The sequence below is a fragment of the Sardina pilchardus genome, chromosome 14 (assembly GCF_963854185.1).
Source record: "Sardina pilchardus chromosome 14, fSarPil1.1, whole genome shotgun sequence".
NCBI lineage: Eukaryota > Metazoa > Chordata > Actinopteri > Clupeiformes > Clupeidae > Sardina > Sardina pilchardus.
The window spans coordinates 29,586,504-29,606,503 of NC_085007.1; the positions used below are offsets into that span (position 1 = coordinate 29,586,504).

General features: G+C 41.1%; 2 protein-coding genes across 2 annotated transcripts in view; one reads left to right on the top strand and one right to left on the bottom strand.

Moving 5' to 3' along the window:
* Positions 1–7,087: 7,087 nt before the first annotated feature.
* rxfp3 (relaxin family peptide receptor 3) lies at positions 7,088–8,485 on the top strand. The gene has a single exon (XM_062553566.1). It carries the CDS (start codon positions 7,088–7,090, stop codon positions 8,345–8,347), a length of 1,260 nt encoding a protein of 419 aa, XP_062409550.1. The 3' UTR covers positions 8,348–8,485.
* A 436-nt stretch (positions 8,486–8,921) lies between these two features.
* Positions 8,922–20,000, bottom strand: part of slc45a2 (solute carrier family 45 member 2) — a 23,629-nt gene continuing 12,550 nt past the window's right edge. The window contains exons 4-7 of the mRNA XM_062553568.1: positions 18,662–18,805; positions 16,406–16,529; positions 15,291–15,496; positions 8,922–9,149 (exon numbers count right to left, since the gene is read on the bottom strand). Of these exons, the coding sequence (XP_062409552.1) occupies positions 8,922–9,149; positions 15,291–15,496; positions 16,406–16,529; positions 18,662–18,805 (702 nt within the window). The remainder of the gene's footprint in view (positions 9,150–15,290; positions 15,497–16,405; positions 16,530–18,661; positions 18,806–20,000) is intronic.

Genomic DNA, 20,000 nt, shown 5'->3' on the forward strand with positions numbered 1-20,000 from the left:
GATATGCCTTGATTTGAACTTGCTCTGGCAGTCATTGGTGTACAGCACTAATAGCAGTGGGGACAATACACACCTAGGTTGGCTCCCACAGCATGCCGTACAGCATCAGTGGTGGGCGTGGACAGAATTGCATTATTATACAGTATATGATGATGATATATGATATATGATATATATACTGTATATATATGCCCTGAACGGCCTGTTGCGATCTCTACTTTTGCATGACAACGGTCTAGCTATGGATGAGAGGACTTCTTCTTGTTGTTGATTACAGAATGTTGATTACAGAACTGATTGCTAGGCCTGCGATTTGATGAGTTCTTTGATGTGTGTTGATCTCTATTTACTGTGGTGAAACTGATCTCCTGTGTGGTAGTACCCTCATAGTGACAAACACCAGTTCCAAGCTCCAACTTCCAAGTGAATAACTCTTACATAATAGCAGCAGCCCATTCCTTCCTTGACAGGCAGAGATAGAAAATAGATGTACTCCTAAGTGGTTCAACAAATGACTGCCGCTTCAGTCCTGTACATTCTCTCTGCAAAAATAAATCAATCAATTTGTCTCCCATCTTCTTCTCGAGCCTCGTATATGTGTTTGTTTTTGTGTATATGTGTGCTTCTGTATGTGTGTGTGTGTGTGTGTGTGTTTATGTGGGTTTATGTGTGTGTTAGCTTGTGAGTGTGTGTGTGTGTGTGTGTTTGTGTGTGTGTGTGCGCGCATGCGAACAACTGATATGGCCACTCATGAACGGAATTCTAAGAAACATGGCATGTATTCAAAGGGTATCATAATGATCCTACACTCCTACACAACAACTTTTGTGCAGTTTTGAACCTGTCAGCCAAAAAGGTTGGTCATCCTAGGCCCTACGGTTCTCAAGATATTCACAGAAAACTGTACCCAGCCTACCCTCCCTTTGGGGGGGCCCGGAGTAGCGGGTGGGTGACGGATCATCCTTGTGGGGCTACATCCTCACCATGTTTTGTGCCGTCTTTGTCTGATTGTGGCGCAGGCAGCCAACTCAACCCCATAATGCACTGGGATCGTATGAGTCATAATGGACATAGCGGACAGAGGAGAGATGCACAGAAGAGATGACCTGGCACAACGCATGCTTGTCTTTTCTACCACCTTGTTGACCACAGCCATGCTGATATAGCTCCCTTTAAAAGGAGGGGACCATCTATTTGTGGGTTGCACATGGACACCGTTACAATACAGTATGATTAGTGGTGCGATGTGGGTGTGTGGGTTCCTGTGTCTGTTGTTTGTTGTATGTAAAAGTACAAAAAGTACAAAAAAAGTATGCTACATGATTATCAGTGTGGCTCTGTGTCCCTGCTTTATCCCTCTGGTGAGGATCCATGGCGCCTGTACGTCCCCAGAGGGCCTGTGCTTCCTGTTGAGGCGTAGCCCGCGCTCCACAGATCTCTCCGTGGTGGACCACGGCCTCCTGCAGATCCTAGAGATTGAAGTCTCAGGAACCTGCTGTTGGAGTCCTTTTGTTGCGCTCTTGAGCTGCTGAGCATGATCACGACTGCATGAATCTCTTTCAAAAATTTAATTTGGAATTTTCTGATGTGCTCCAAGGGAAGCAGTAGAGAAGGAGGCTATCGATGGAGCCCTTCTTCTCCTCACTAAAATGTAAAAATGCGATGCATGTCGGTCATGAAAAATAAAAGGTAATTTATTCTGCCGCATGTATAGCGGTGTGCTGAATGTTAAGTATATGGTTAAAAAAAATCGTACCTGTCATTCACTTTCACACGCGCACACATACATGCACACATAGACACACACACACACACACACACACAGTATTTTGCATATGAGGTGAGGTGTCAGTTCAGCAGGTGCTTTGAAATATGAGCACCTGTTCAGATGTCAACATAAACAAATTATATCTTATCTATATCTTGTGAAGACATGCTAAAACGGTATGGACCTCTAATAAGCACAGGCAAGGTTGTGCTAGCTTTCCTTTACATGATGGTATAACATTGAGAATGGAGCCAATCAAAATGTGCAAATGAGAGGTTTTCAAGGACTTCCCCAGGCCAATTCCAACTCAAATTGAAGGATACAACACATCATAGTGTGACACATATCCAAATGTAAACTCCCTTCCTCATCATCAACACACAAATGTTAATACTGTATGTAATGTAATGCTGCTTGATCTGGCTCAGAATTGAGACCACCATCCATTTTCACACGTTATAAAGCTGGCGTGTCTAGGCCATCTCCAATGCCCGTGTCAAGCATGGGCCCTTGGGCAGCACTTGCTCCGGACCACATTTCCCTTTTGGTGAACTTGCACAGGTGCTAATGCACGTTCATGAACTCTGGGGCAGAGCCAAAACCGGAAATGCAAATGGGTTTTGTTCCTGCAGCTTTAGGCCTGAGGCTGTACACGCTGGTGGATGCACCAACGCGCTGATGCCCTAGTAGAGCTGTGGCTCATAACTGGAGGAGGAAACAGAAATGGAATGGGAGGGACGATGCAACATCTCTTCAAAACTGACAACATGGCCCAATTTATTTGAGTGCCTGCTTGCTTTCATTCTGTGTCCATCAGGGAATGTCTGCTCATGGCCTGATAAGGCCTCACCTAAATCCTTCCACACCAAATAAAGTTCCAGCTCAGGCTACTTCTATCAGGGGCTAGGACAGGAACGCCTTGGGGATTGAGGATATCTGCAGACCGAGTTTGTAACATCCGTGGAGGATTCCCCCCCCCCCAATAACCAATGTGTTTCTACAAGGGACAATTCCTGCTTGCATACTTTACAACCCAGGGGCTCCAGACCAGTCAATTACTGCAGTTGGTTGACAACAAAAGTGAGGAAAGCAAATCATTTTCTCCCCCCGAGATGTTATCCACTGCAGGGAGGATGATTCCTGGCTCATGGCTGACTAAGAGTTATTGGTCACGCAGCAGTCAGAGGAAGGATTCAGTGTATGTCTGAGTGAATGTGAAAGGTTGGCACAAAAGTAGGGTGAAGTTAAGACTTAAGTAATATATAAATAAAGCCTGTGTTTGAACAGAAAAGCACTGTACGAACAGTCTATTTTCACTCCACAGGAACAGTGGGACATTTACCCCCAGTTTAGAGATACTGGCATGGATTGTGCATAAATGCTTGTGCATTATTCAACCAGCATGTTGACAGAGTATGAACATGCGCATCGTGTTCCACAAGATCCTGACAGGCATGTATAAAACAGGAGGATGTGGAAAAAGGGAGATTCCATCATGCTGGGTGTTCAGAGGTTATGCTTGTATGCTGCATATAGGGAGGAACATGTCTCTACCAACGCAGGTCATTCTTGTTGACATCCATTACTTATGAGGTAAGAGGTGTTCTCTTGACTCAGTATGACAGCTGAACTTGACCTATTGAAATATCACCATACCTATTTTTGAGACTCATATCGGCATTTCAGTCCCATCAATCTCTCTAGGTTGCTGGGAGGAGGGGTGTTATTAGTGGGTATCAGAAGCCTGCCTTCAAGGTCAGTCGCCAGTGACAGTGCTGGAATGTCAGATGCACTTCTGTCTAATGAGCTCCACGGAATGCTCCGGCGACCTGGGCTCCTCTCTAATTAATGGCTGCCACGCTGGTATTAATGCCTGGAGTAATGAGTGATTAGTATATTTTGTCCATGTTTGCAATATCAATATAATACAGAAAGTCTGTCCTCCAAAGATTTTCTGTCATGGGGTTTTTCCTCATCTTTTTTAAGCAGTAGCCTTAACTTGTTTGAAGATCTGTTACCAAATATTGACAATGTAAAGCAACATTGGTATGTAGCAGAGATCGAAGATATTTGCTTAAGTGATACCATTTTTCCACAAATAATCAATCATGCTTTCATTCCTCCAATATTTAAACATGGCTTAATCCAAGATTTATCATGATTATGTACAAAAATAAATTGTCATTAATCAATGTTAATAACTGACAGAGACTGAAGGAGAAATGTTAATTCAAAGAATCACTATTTAAACCTGGTAATCAGACTAATCTCGTATGACTGTGTCATTTGCAGTGGCAGAACAGAGGATTGAGTGATAGCATAATTATTTATTGTCACTTTGACCAATGTATTACACATAGGCTATACACTGCTGTTCAAAAGTTCAGGGTTGCTTAGAAATTTCCATCCCACTATATACAGAATACCAACTAAAGATCAAGCATTTCTTTCTACAACAGTCATTTACAACATTGATTATGAAAACAAGGACATTCAAGCTCCAAACTTTTAAATGGTATAGGGTATGGATTAATGGAATAGACACAGATAAGGAAGCAAACACAGTGAAGGAAATAATAGCCTTGAAGCAAAAGAACAAATAAATTGCTCCTCTCACTATGTTTGTAGCCTCATTTCTGTATCCACTCCTTCTTTCCTTCCTTATCCTTTCACTTAAGGATTTCAGATATGTTGCAATTATTTATAATGATAGATTTTAGAATGACGGCAGAGATGGCATGGTGTCCAGGAAGTTGCCTCTACATATCATGACAGAGCTCTAATGGCTGTAATGACAAAGCTATGGTTGAGATGCAGTTAGTATGAAATGAAGATAGAAAGAGCAACTGAGATCTACTGTACATCCATCCTCCTCTCTTTCGCTTTCTTTACTTTATCCCCCCCCCCTCTCTCTCTCTGTGTGTGTGTGTGTGGGGGGGGGGGGGGTGTATGTATGTGTATTTCTCTCTTTTTCTCAGCCTACTTCTGTGTCTCTTAAATTGCATGTCTTATAATACTTCCCAACATATCAGAAATATAATAATGCATGGTTTCAGTTCTAGTCCTCACTGTAAAGAAGCAATGCAATCTCTTGCGTCCATTGTCTGTCATTATTCCATAACACAGATAAAACTTCTACCCTGTTATTCATAAAATCATTGCCTTTCTTGTGTGCACTTCTGAGCCTCTCACTGCTAATACAGCTGCTATTTGGGGTGACTGACCAGCGGCTGCGCTACTCTCGGGTAACCTTGAGTCTTTGAGATATTTGAAACAGAATGAAATGGTGGAGCAGATTGATCAAAAGATCTCAGAAAATGGCAGACGTCATGTTCACCAGATGAAAGATATCATTAGATGAGAGAGGAAGAAAGACAGACGAGAGGAGGGAGACAGAGAGTGGGTGGGAAATGGGAGCTCACTCTCACTCTCTCTAGTCTCCTACCACTATAAGTAATAATGTGCCGAATGAGCACATGCAGGAGTGCTGATTGCCTATCTGTATAGATCTGGCAATCACCCAGAAGAGTGCCATGCAGGGTCCAATGAGCCTCAGAATGACAAACAGGCAGTTAAAAAACAGGTGTGTGAAGCTGGGCTGAACATATATAAGAATATGTGACTGAAAACCATTTGGGATATAATACTATACTATTATGCTATTACTACAACAATACTGATCAATGAGTGACTTGAGGAGAGACTGTTTTGTATTTTCATTTTGCAGAAGGCATGACAGTAGGCTATAATTGCTAAATTGCTTATGGGATTGCATGCCATTAAAAACAGGCATCTTATAACTGAAATGAGAATAGATAGGGAGCAGGTCCGGTGTGGGCCATTTGTTGATATGTTGAACTATCTCACCTCATGTCCGCTGAGCAAGCGAAGCTTACTGCAAAGCTATCTTTGGTTGACATGTTCAGAACTGCACAAAATTTGACACCGAAGATCACGATGACAGCCTCTGAATGCATGCTGAATTCCGTGGAATTCCGTTCATGAGGGGCCATACAATAAATGAACTTATGTGTACATTTAGTGACTGTACACCAATCAGCCTGTAGATGGTGGAATTGAGCGAAGGGTTGCACACATCCACATGCAAAGACACACACACACACACACACACACACACACACACACACACACACACACACCATGCCCCACACTCACAAGCGAAATACACACACAGAGAAGCACGCATGTACTCAAAAGCAAACACACACATGCACACACTCATTTACATGCAAGAGGATGCATAGCCAAATTGACAAGAGTGATTTACTCATATTTATATTATATTTATTTGTGTGCGGTTGTTGAACATCTGTCGGAGTGATGTTCAATGGACATTTTAGACCATGCCATTAAGCCAATCAATCAGCATACAGTGTACATGTATACACATGTGCATTTGAAATCTGCTCAAGATAATGATGTCTCTGATGATCTGACCATTTGAACTTGTGACATGAAAAGATGGGAGAAGTCAAGGAAAAAATGTGAACCTAGTCCTATGTTAGATCCAAAATATTGCTAAGATGAAAAGATATTGTAGGCTACACATTTGGATGTTCAAAAATGGGGATTCCAAAAAAGGACAGTTCTATAATAGCAAGAATTGGAATGTGTGCAGCAAGCAAAATACTTCTCATGGTCAAAGGAGACTTTAGTTTGAATCCACATTGCATAGAACAAACCATTTCTAATTGGATTTCAAATGAATTTTCCAGAGTTGTGAAAGTTATTTCTTATCTACAAAACAAAGACTAAATTGTCCATATCAATCAGGCATGACAGAAGACGAGAACATGGCTGTCACCGCTGTTACCGCGCCCACAAGCTCTCTGTCCAGCGAATTGGAGTTACATGCGCACCACCGATGCTGATGATGATGCGCAAAGCTATGCTGTCCAATCGCCGAGAATTGAGCTGTATAAAAAAAACAAAACCTCCCTTCTGTTGCTCCCATAGCCTGTTACAGACACTCTCTCAACATTAGGATGTGCACTTATCATGAACATTTGGCGGCATCAAACTAATGTGTTGCATTGCCTTAAAAGTAAATCCATATGTTCGTAAGAAGTCGGAGTTAGACGTTTTGAGCTTGTCTCTAAATGTTAAGTTTTCATTCGTAGCATCATGAGCTGAAGGTCACTATATGCAGGACGGGAAAAAAACAAATGTGATACATTGATGTGCATATCTCCAAAACCTGCGAGGAAAACAGAAAGAATGATAACATCCGAACTTAAGACATAAGTCTTACACCAGGGACCGTTGTCATCACCTCAGTCTGGAAATGGGATGGATATGATGAATGGAAGGAATACTTCGCAGAGCTGGGGGGTGCAGGGGGAACTCTTGGAGACCGATGCCTTCGGGTCTCTCTTAATTGCTTTTGATAATTTTAGTGTCTTGCTTAACCAAACAAATCGCTCTTGGGAGGACTTCTACAACCTCACAGACGAATTTGGTAAATCCGATTTCATGGGCGATGGATGGGGTATTCTGAGAATAACTATTTCTGTTATTTATTCCGTGGTATGTGCTCTTGGGTTAATTGGAAATATTCTTGTTTTATACCTAATGAAAGCCAAGCAAGCATGGAAGAAATCGTCTATCAACCTCTTTGTGACCAGTTTGGCTGTAACAGACTTCCAGTTTGTTTTAACACTGCCTTTTTGGGCTGTGGAAAACGCAATGGATTTCACGTGGCTTTTCGGGAAAGCAATGTGTAAGATCATTTCCTTCGTGACTGCAATGAATATGTATGCAAGTGTCTTTTTTCTCACGGCAATGAGTGTTGCGCGATATTACTCTGTAGCCTCTGCGCTGAAGCACAAACGACGCCGTCTGCGCTTTTCTGCAAGGTGGATGAGTGTCGCTGTATGGATCTCAGCGATAGTGGCTGCTCTACCAAACGCGGTGTTCTCCACAACAGCCACCGTGTCAAATGTGGAGCTATGCTTGGTGAAATTCCCTGTCAGAAAAGGCGACGCGCCGTTTTGGCTGGGGCTATACCACGCACAGAAAGTACTGGTGGGATTTCTCATTCCATTAGGAATAATATCCGTTTGTTATCTCCTACTTTTGCGCTTCATTACGAACAAAAACGTGAACACTTCTAGTGCAAAGAGACGTTCCAAAGTAACGAGATCTGTGACTATAGTTGTTCTCTCTTTCTTCCTCTGTTGGTTGCCTAATCAAGCTCTGACAGCTTGGGGTATTCTTATAAAACTCAACGTTGTTCACTTCAGTGATGAATATTACACTACTCAAGCTTACATATTTCCCGTGTCTGTTTGTCTAGCACACTCAAACAGCTGCCTAAATCCAATATTGTACTGTTTAATGCGAAGGGAGTTCAGAAAAGCTCTGAAAAAATTGTTTTGGCAAATTACTTCTCCTTCTGTCACGAACATGAGACCATTAACAGCCTCGAGTAAGCCTGAGAACGAGGAGCAGGCGAATGCCCTGGTGCGCCTCAACCCACCAGAGCCCGCGCTTTTATTCTATCCGCCAGGTGTTGTCATCTACAACGGGAAGAATGACCTTCTTCCTAATAGTACATAACACATGATAGGCTAGTCATACTGTATATGTTTCAATTTGTTGGTTCACTGACCATCATTCCTATTGTCCATTTTACTTTAATTGACCATTTCAGTTCTTCATTAATTCACGTCTGATCACCTCAGTTGAGTGCGAAATGTCTTTCCGCAAGTGTTCAATTTCGCTCAAAAAAATAAAGGGTTGAAACCTGTAATTGAATGTGTAATGGACAATCCTTTCGCCCCCTTATGAGTGACTGTAGCAAATATAGCGGGTATTAAAGACTGCAGAGAGATTGGTGACGTTGTGTGGGCCATTGAGGAGATTTTGAACACAAAGCGTCATCTCAATAATCACACAGCTGCAGAATTTTTGAACTGCTGCCATTAGCTGATGTATAACATTTTAACAAACTGCACTACAGTGCAAATTTCCAAACAGTCAGAGATTAAGGCACAAATCTTCAATACAATATATTCTTAAAATAAAGTTGACACAAGCACACATGAAATCACATGGTCATAAATATAACAAGCCAAGGAAAGGGAGTTAGTACTTTTATTATATAATTTTATACATATAATTTTTACAAAGTTTAATCCACATGTCTGATGAAGAGTGCGATGAAGAGACAGCCCAGAAGCGACACTGTTGATGCTGAGAGGACCACCACTATGACACTGCCCGCCAGATTGACCAGTGCTCCAAGTCCAGCGCCGACGATGATCTGAGCAAGCTGCACCATACACGTGAGAGCAGCACAGTCCACGCCTGTGCCACAACCACGCCGGGAGGGATCCACAGTTCCCAATTTCCTCTGTTCCTATTGGAGTGGAGAAGAAGGGGCAAGTAATGAGACAGAGAGAAAAAGCGAGAGAAAGTGAGAGAGTAGGTGTGTGTGTGTGTGTGTGTGTGTGTGTGTGTGTGTGTGTGTGTGTGTGAGAGAGAGAGAGACAGAGAGAGAGAGAGAGGGTGTGTGTGACAGAGTGAGAGAGAGAAAGATACGGGGTGTGTGAGACACTTTATCGCTTATTTAAAAGCCTGCAAATATTTATTTATGTCATTTATTTGACAAAGTTGTAAACTTGCATTATTCAGGTCCTGCTTGAATTTTAACACTTTGTCCCCAGAAATCCAGAAATGGTAAGACACACAATACATATTTTATATTTCTAGTGAAAATGTTCTCATAAGTGATTTGTATTACATTCAATAGCGGTTACATTCAGACAGCATTCATTGAGTTTGTTCAATTAGCCATTGCATCACTAAATTCAAATAGATTTATTGGTGTTTATTGGCTCTGACAACTCTGAGGATGAAAACGCTAGTGGTGCACTGATTTTAATCGGAGAACAAAACTCAGGATTAAGAGACTAATCAATATTAATTGCCACACCACACATCCACATTTCCCCATCCAGAGTTATTAAATTTGTTCCCATAGAGATTACCATCTAGAATTAAGTGAGTGTCTCGACTTGCAAAAGCTCTCAGTCTGATCTTTAAGCATGTCATACTCTAGAATGCCATATGGTAGAATCAAATAAGCCTTTTAACACCATTTAACAGATTTTTCGGCAATTCTCAGCACACATGGTGCACAGCTAAACGGAATGTTCGAGAAACTGTTGAAGCATGCTCCAGCTATGTCATTACCACACAGACTACCAAGTATGGGTGGACGTGTGTGGGAAATCTAAGCACGTTATCTCACCTTTGGCAGCCATATTTATTTTGGCATATACATCATCAGAGTGACATGCTGCATCAGAGTGAGGATTATTCCCTGTCAGATTTAGCATCCACGTCTAATAGTGCTATTTAATGTTGCATCAAACCAATCAGTCCTTCTGCAGATGTGGGACCAAACATGCCATCCATTTGTAACAGCTATAATACACAGAATAAAATGCTTCAAATGTCTAATAGTAAAACATGTTTATGTGATCAGTTTTTTGCCATGTTTAAAGTAACAACCTGTAGGAAATCACTTTTTAAATCAATTTCCAACATACTGGGGAGTTATTTAGAGTTAAATAGGGTACCAAATTTGACAAGAACCTATGAAAAGGGTCATGTTTCTGATTGGAAAAAAAAACTATTTGCAATACCAGACATTCATGGCATACATATTGACAGAAATCTGATTCTGACTATTAAGTGTTTCTCATCAAAAAGAGTTTGGGAGTTCCATTTGAGGTCCATTTTAGGTAGAAGAAATACATTGTGTTGCTTTAAAGGATGGTGGGCTTGTTTTGGAGTACGCCCCCTTATCCATCATCACCACATCCCCTCATGTTGCTTCTCCAATCTAAACAAAACAACCTCTGGGTCTCAATCCTGTGCTTCACTGATTCATGCCATTCCAGAAATAAAGTTGGCGAATCTAAATGGCATCTTATTCAGATGTTTATTCCTGACTGACTGTTGTCTGTGGACTGCACAATTTTGCAGTGTGCTGCTGTCTAGGGGTACAGTGACTGTACTGTGATTTACTACACTGTAAAAAAACAGTACAGGCCCCAGCTGTGGTGCAACTGGCTGGGGCACCTGCACCGCACGCCGGCGACCCGGGTTGGATTCCCGACCCGTGGTCCTTTCCGGATCCCATCCCTGCTCTCTCTCCCATTTGCTTCCTGTCACTCTCCACTTTCACTATCAATAAAGGCATAAAAACAAAAAATATACTTTAACAGAAAAAGTACAGGTGATTAGTTTTGATATATGTTTTCCAGAATTATTCTGGTAACCACTGCTGCCAGATTTTCCCGCGGAAAATATGTTTTTCTTTTTTTTACAGTGTACACTACACACCAGTATATTCAACAGTGGATTTCAGCAAAGTTGACATGCCCATTATGTTCAACAATGAGTCCTGTAAAAATGACACCCAGCTGCTGTTTTTTTTATTATTATTTCACCTCAAATCCCATTTGATTTCACTGAAAAAAAATATCAGCATTATTTAAAAGGATCTTTTGATGCATTAATGATGGTGTGTGACTGTAAAATCTGTCTCTAAATATTGAAATGCTATGTAAAGACAACATTTTCACTCAAAAAAAGTTAAGCTATGACAGGACTACACAAAATCCATACTGAGACATCTTTCAGAAAATGTTTCACAAATTTAATAGAAATTGTAGATGTGTGCCAATACAGTGGTTTTCATTCATACACTGAAAATGTGCCCACTTACTGGACTTCTTTTGCTCCTGAAAGGCATATACTGTAGGAGAGGAGAAGTGCATCAAAACAGGAAAATGGAAAGGGAAGAGTAGAAATGCCTATAAGAGAACAGCACTTCAAAAAGCATACAAGAGAGTGTTTCTCTCCCATGCTGTGAGATTGAATTACTCCACTCGCTTTTACTGCTGTAAATGGACTACCTGGTAATACTATGGTCAAGCAGAATTGTGTCTGGATTTCCAGGCGCACTCATACAGGTACACACACTCACACACACACACACACACACACACACACCTAAACACTAACACAAACACATACTGTAGGTACACACACACACACACACACACACACACACGCATACACGCACACACACACGCACGCACGCAAATGCACACACACACACACACACACACACACACACACACACACACACACACACACACACACACACACACACACACACACACACAGTCTCATTACTTTAAAAAACAGAAACACATCCCAACCCTTACAATTGAGTGGAATACGAGTCTAACAAGACACCAAAATTCAGTATCCAATTCTGGCAAAAAGCTCAATGAAGTTGAAATAGGCAGTGGAAGCTGCTGTTACCTCCTCTTCAACTTCTGTTCCTCTGCACTTAGCCACAGGACCTTACTTGATCTACAGGATATTCTCATACCTTACATTCAACAGCACTGGCATCCTCACCTATGACAGCAAGGGTAAGAATTATGTTGGAAGCAATAAAATGCAAACACAGACCTCAGAATTGACTTTTCCAACCACACAAATGAACGACCTCAGACAGATTGGTTGAGGGTCTACTCAGTCTGCAAGCATGGCGACAGCCGCCTTACCGTTTTCCTTCTACACCTATGTTAAAGGGTAAAAGCATGCATACTGACTGCGGGCATTCTGCCTGTGTGACACACACAGCTCAGGTGCAGCTAGCGCCTACTTTTCATTCAACACACAACAGCGTGTAGAATGTGTTTCCATTCAAAAGAGACAGTGAGGAAATACTAAGGTAGAGCACCTGCAGCAGAATGTAGGCCTACAGACATAACGTGAAGCAGCAGTCATGGTACAGACACGCAATGCACACGGCACGTTGGCGGTCTGAATGGGCCCTAAAATACCTTGTCTAATACATGGATGCAGCTACAGTACATCAATCTGCTCCCCTGCATTGTCATAGATTAGACAGTCTAATTATTACCAGTTCCATGGACTGCACAACTCTTTCAAACTCCACCTCATCTTCATGAATGCTCTGCTTTGAATATGTGCTTGAGAGATGGATGCCATATGCAGTAGAACAATAAAATTACACAAAATACCACAACAATAAAATAACTCAACCATAGCTATATTAATGACATACTCTTGGACAAAACAAACATGAAAACATTTTACAAATAAAAAAATTGAAGAAAGCAACACAATATGCCCAGTTTAACATTAATAAGAAAAATATCAGAAGAATACTACAAAAAAGCTGTATTAACTTATAGTATGTAGCCATTAGATCCAAGGTACTTACCACTTATTCTGCTCATATTCTGCATTGGAGGGACGGAAGAATAAACATTAGGTTGATGAATAAAGATGTATTATGTACTGTAAACAGGCCTCTGACAACCTATTTCTCTGAGTATTGCATGACACACATTACAGTAACAACGAAATGGCAAACTGGTGAACATAGGAAACAAATTAATTTTCACATAAACATAAAGATACTGATGCTCACAGGATTAATTGGTTTCACCTGACTTTCTGGGGACATTTAATTCACACATATGGCTGGAAATGCTAACGTTAGGCTATGCTAGTTATAATAAATAAATAACAAATAACAGCTTGTTGGGTTCTACAAACGTAGAAATTACACAGAAGAATATATCTAAAACATAGTCCTCCTCCTTAATCTTGATCATGATGGTCATGCATCATTGAAGGCATGTGAACCATTTTGAAATATTAGAATTCATGGTTATCATAGGACTAGTGTGCTGTTAACTTAAAGGGGAAATCTGGTGATAAATGGGTATTAGTTATGTTATGTATGACCATAGGCTAGAGTTATGGACGAGGGGTGACCCTATCTAGAATTTCGAATTTAACCATTTACAGATTCTTTTATAGCTTGAATTTAAGACTCGATAAGTCTATTGACGAACGCAAATCTTTTGTGCTGACGGAAGGAGGACTGTGCTCGTGAGCACTCAAAAAAAAGGGGTGTGTCATATGCATGGGGAAAGAAGTTTGCAAAGAGTATGCATCAGAGGAACGCACAGTTCTCCTTCCATAAACAACACAAGATTCACGTTCATTGATAGACTTATCTGGTCTTAAATTCAAAATGGTGCTGCCTGGAAAACAAGCAGGAAAGTTACTCCAGTGTAGTGTCTGTATAAACTGTCTTCTCAATAAACTCTTAGCACACATACAATGTTGCCAATGCCTTGTTTTAAATATTGAAAAGCTCATTGCTCTGTCGATGAAGTGTGGAGCTCTCGTTAGCCTTGTAGATGGGTTAAAGGAGACAATTCATGAGCAGTATGAGACATGCCCGGTTGCTCGTGCTTATAGCGCTATACTGTACTATGGAAGAATCGTCCATGCCTCTAGCTTATGGTCAGACTTGACATATCTAAAACCCATTTAACACCGTATTAGGGCCTTCCCCTTAAACCTTTTAATGTTAGCTAATCATTTGCAGTTAATAGCATTTTTTACCACCCAAATTTCTTTACATTTCAACTAAGCCTTACCTCTGGATAGCTCTTCTTTCATCATGATTATTCCATCCTGCGCTGCACATGTGTTTTCTCACACTTCACAAGCTCCTCTGATGAAAATTGCTGCATCACTTTGTGAGTGAGAAGAAAAAGTGATGGTCGCTCTGAGCGAGTGAAATCCTCTCCTCCGACAAATTTTGAGTGAAACGTGATGACATTCATCTTTTTAAGCAGCTGCATGAGCGCCCGGAGTTCATTAGATGTATGAGATGGCCGTATTTGCAGATAAACGTCATTTGCTTGCCTTTTTTATGCTTGGATTTTGTGAAAACTTAGAATTAGACATGTACATTCTAAAAAAGGTATTATTGCAAAACCAAAACACGTCTGAAATGTTGTGAGCAGTCAATGGTTAAAACCAATGTAGGCCTATCTGTAAAATACACTAAAGAAGACTGCTGTAAAATACAGAAAAAGTCTGTAGCCTATGTTTAAATTAGAAGAATCCACCATTTTATAACGCAATTGTACCGTTTTTTAAAAAACACAGCCCTAACATTTTTCTTTCATAGGGATAAATGTGATTTTACACTGATAACTACTAGCTCAATACTCTAAACCACTAACTACACATGTAGCCTAGTTGTAAAAGTAGAGGTAGGCCTAGTTGTGTAGCATGTTTGTTGGTAGATATCTGAGTAACACAGCATAGGTCTTTTTCAAAGTACAAGGTCATTTTTGAACAAAGAAATTAACTACAGATCCTTTAAAGGTACACTATGCAAGATTTTCAATTGGATGGTAATTCACATGATTAATTGTGAAACATCACCTTGTCAGTATAGCTCTTTAGAGTTTTTGCCTGTTGTTAAGTTTGCTATTTACAACAACAAAGTAAAATATAAATACATTGCGACTCGAGAGAGAGCGCTACAGTTGCTGAAAATACCTACACCTGCATAGTGTACCTTTAAGAGCAGCATTTTTAAGGGACCAATGGAAGCAGAGAGGCACAGTCTCACCTCTTCCTCCTTATGGTATTCAGAGATGAGGTTGAATGGCATGGTGTACAATGTGCTGGACATCACTCCAAACACACTGCAGAGTGTTAGGGTGGCAATGACGTTCGGGAACAGACCTATAAGACTGGTGCCCAGACCAAACATGAAGTAGCCCACAAAATAGAGTCCCTTCAGGCCAATGTAGGGCAGCAACAATCTCTGGGCATCTAATTCCAAGGAGAGAGGAAACATAAAATATACAGATGGCCTGTTAAGTGTTTTAACATGCATGAGTAAACACAAGTGATTTTTAAAAATAAGCACATTATAATATATAATAGTCTACAATATCAATATTAATTTAATCAATGTTGATTCAATGTGTGACAAATACACTATTCAAAATGTTAAACACAAATTAAGGAATATATCCTCTGCAAGGTGACTTTGGTTGTGCGCTCTTCTGTCATCATTGTGACTGACTGCGTAGTAATCAAAATGGGAACCCATGGAGGAAGAGATCCCTTAATCATCCTCTCATCCATTCCACCAGGTCACTTAATTATGGCCCATGTTTGTCTAGGATAGCGCAGTGAGCCTCTGTGTGCCATGGAGAAGAGCTGCTGCTACCAGTGGAGAGCTGGATTACTCTCTCTCTCTTTCTCTCTCTCTCTCTCTTTCTCTCTCTGGGAAGACACCCATAATGAGCCACAACAGGCTTGAGTCTGTGCAATTTATCAACAGGCGTGCTCTAACTATCGGGAAACACCTGATGTGCTAAGAGCGGTATGGCAGCGAGAGACAATCTCCAGGCTCAGAGGGTGCCCATGCTGCGGGCAAACCCAGAGCACATTACCAGCTGGGGTCTGAGAGTTAAGTAAAAGCAATTTCCACTGAGATGGCAAACTAAATGGATGATGTGCGGGGCGGGGCATCCATCTTCTGCCACTTTCACAGAATCACTCTGGCACAAACATTGCCTTTGCAAAGCAGACTGTGTGAAATGAATGCAGGCATTATCACAGGTCAACGTGTCAAAGAAACATTGTTTCCCCTCCTCCTACACAGAGTCTTAATGGTCCCCCATCAAATCTTTAATTCCATCTCTGGCTGATGACAACCCGGCATGCACTTACAGGAGTAGAGTGCCGATGACACAGCGTTGATGCACAGGCCCCAGCAGCCGATCTCCACCCCTCTCTCATACGTGGCGTACGCCGTAGAGTTGTGGTCTGCGTACGGATTCCCCTTGTAAACAATCTAGGAGCAGCACAAAGGAGATGGATTAGGACATACGTTTACTCTGGAAGGGCTATCATCTTACACAAAGGGGCTGCCAGCAGATTGGATGAGAAAGATGGTGGAGATGGTGGATGCTGGAGTGGAGGAGGGAAGATATGGTGTCCTTGGCATCCTGTGCTGGGTGACTCTGTGGCCGTTAGCTGAATCTTAAACACAATTCCACCCCAGATAACAGTGATCGCAGTGGGCTAAGGGCTAAGATAGATAGATACTACAGTATATCTATCTAGCTCATAGGGTATCTCTGCGTACAGTGTGTTGAGACCATGCTTGTGGTGATACTGCACTTTAAATATCAATAAACTTGAAACTTGAAACTTACAGTATATAAGCTGCGACCTAGATGTAAATTATTCCTTGTCTGTAACAACAGCAACAACAACAACAACAACAACATAATGTTTTGTCTTTCATTCTACAATATGTTCAGAAGCTAAGATGTAGGACCTCTATAGTGCATTTGCTTCAGACACAGTAATTACAGCTGTTCAGCATCTTAGTTACAGTCCATTTATGCTATGCATTTGTTGTTCTCAACTCTTTTGTCCAAGGCAACACTCAGTAATTAATTTTGATGAAAAGACTTTTAAATATCATTTAAAACATTTAATTACTTAATGAGTAAATCCTGTTCTGGACACATGGATTTAGTGAGAAGTAATTGGCTGACTGAAATCAGCTGACAAAAATTGTATATAATTATGATTGAAGTTATTTTTGTCATTCCGATTAATGTTGTGCCGTCTGTTTACACGGGCTACTTTCTATTCCGATCAGGTGCTTGTAAGCGCTTTAGAATCTTGATCGGAATAGCTGTATTGTCTACTTTTCATTGGGAAGATATAGCAGTCAACCCGAATGACCGTATACATGGCCGTTCATTCAGAATGGGAACGGACTACACCACCTCTTTCATTCCGGATCAGGAATTTTCATTCCGATTGAGGTGTTTACATGATCATTTTTATTCCGATTGGGCTGTTATTCTGTTTCTAATCGGAATAGAAGTGCCCATGTAAACATGCCTATTGAGTAGGATAATGGCTCTGCAGTTGATCTACATGTTTAATCCATTTCTCAGGTATCAGTGAAATATAGCCACAAGCCAAGACATTATAGATGCCCCAATCTCATAAAAGTCATTAAAACACATCACATTAAACACTGGAAAAGGACTTTATCACCAAATGAGCTTCTAATTCAATCCACTACCAGACTCTTGTAACAAAACCACTATAAGACCCAACCCCATCCTTGCCCATTACATTCATATAGTGTTTAGTGTTCAACCGTGGTATCATAAACTCCTAGAATTAGCATCTCCAGCTGCTGTTGTTTTTTAATTATAGCCCACAGTACCACGCATACATTCAGCCACAACTGCATTTGTTTCCAGTCAAACCATCATGCATATTTCATCAGTAAGGAAACAGTCAAGGTTAAATCAAACTTCCCTGTCTGTTCCTCACCCCCCCCACCCCCCCCCCCCCTCCCCGCCCCCTGACTGAGTACTCATTGCCATGTGTGCAGTGCACTGCAGCCAAGCTGTTGCTGTCACTGACAAACAATATGTGCCCTCACGTCCTGTTTTTTCCCCTCTCGGACAGAGGGTGACTTATCAGGGAAGGCTTCCATTTTTTAATGCAAGTAAAGTGACAGACCTCCGCTGCTCTGCTGAGGATTTATCTATATTTTGTTCATGCCATTTTATCACCACTTACACTTACAGGCACACAAAACCTGCATGGCCACACACCACACTTCCATTATCATAATTGAGGCAAGCATTTACTTCCAGGCGTCAAGCAACGCTCATCTGTTTGTGCATTAGAAATAACAAAAATTGCATCAAATTAACAGAAAAGTCACTTTGGCCAAAAAGTGTCTGCTACTGTAGATATAATGTAATACGACATTTAAATCCATGTGAAATGCACTCAAAATGTAGTTAAAAAAACATCCTGACACAGTTTTACCCAGCTCTCCACTAAATGGAGTGAACTAACTGCAGCGCTTTGAGGGCCTTGAAAAGCACCATATAAATGCAATATGTTGTTGTTGTTGTTATATGGAGAAGCCTACTCACTCACCTGTCCCATGAAGTCAGTGAAGAAGAGCATATTGCAGAGGAAGGCCGTCCAGCCCAGTAAATGGCTGATGCACAAGCAGCGGTAGTGACTGGGCATATATATCATGGCCAGTAGCAGACTCTTCAGTGACATCCGTTTCTGCTGCTGTGCAACACACACAGACACACACACACACACACACACACACACACACACACACACACACACACACACACACGGCCATAGTTTACTTTCAGAGGTCCATATGTGGCACAGATGAGAAAGAGATGCAGTGTGTGTAGAATATCACAAGCTAATGAACAGTAATCCAGACACCTTGTATCCATGCATTAGGACCATCTGTGCACAGCAGAGAAGGAAGCAACCTGGGGTTTTATAAAGCCAACTGGATGAGGAAAGCTGAAACAGCTGGGGCCAGTTCACTGTCTGGCAGACTGCCTAGTATAAATGTTAAACTCTTACAATAGACATTTGTCAATCGTGATAGACCATAAACTTGTGGCACCATAACCATTCTTTAGGGTGCGGTTATTACTGAATCAAACATGCTTTAAAATGCAAAAAAGAATGTAAGGCTGGTGAGTCCTTCATCTGCTGTCTGTTCAGCTCTTCTATCTTTATCTGTTGCTCTCTCTCTCTTACTCACATATACTCTCTTGTTTGAACTCTCTTTTCTTAAGTAAATATAATATATGAAATATTCTTTATTTCTGATGTTATTCAGATGGGACTGTGACGAGTGACAGGAAGTGAGAGGGAGAGAGGGAGAGAAAGAGCGAAAGAGAGATAGGGTGGGATAAAAAAAAAAACAATGGCCATGGGTCGGATTCAAGCCTGGGTCCCTGTGGCCACTTGTACCACAGTTCTCCGTCTCTTGTTGCAACTATTAAAGAGCTATTCGTTTTTTCTTTTTGTGTATTTAAAGGAACACTTCACCGTTTTTTCATATTAAACTATGTACTCCCTTAACTAAGACGAGTTGATACATACCTCTCACGTTTCAATGCGTTTTAATAGGGAAAACATGGAGATGTTTGGTCCTTTCTAAATTCATCTCTGTTTGGATCCTAATGAATGAACTGGGCTTGCAAAGTGCTATCAAAGTAGCGCCTCGCGCCAGAGCCAGTGAATGGTATGTATCAACTCGTCTTAGTTAAGAGAATAACGTAGTTTAATCTAAAAAAAAAAAAACGGTAAGTGTTCCTATAATGAAAACTTTAGAAATTTGCCAAGGTAATCATGGGCATGAATGCTGGATCATTATCATAATTATCTATATTTATATTTATATTTATAAATACCATGTGTGGCAAGCTTTTTTCCATTATGTCTAGTCATT

What these genes read in the sequence shown, in the direction of transcription:
- rxfp3 (XM_062553566.1), top strand. Translation starts at nt 7,088, where the DNA reads ATGAATGGAAGGAATACTTCGCAGAGCTGGGGGGTGCAGGGGGAACTC.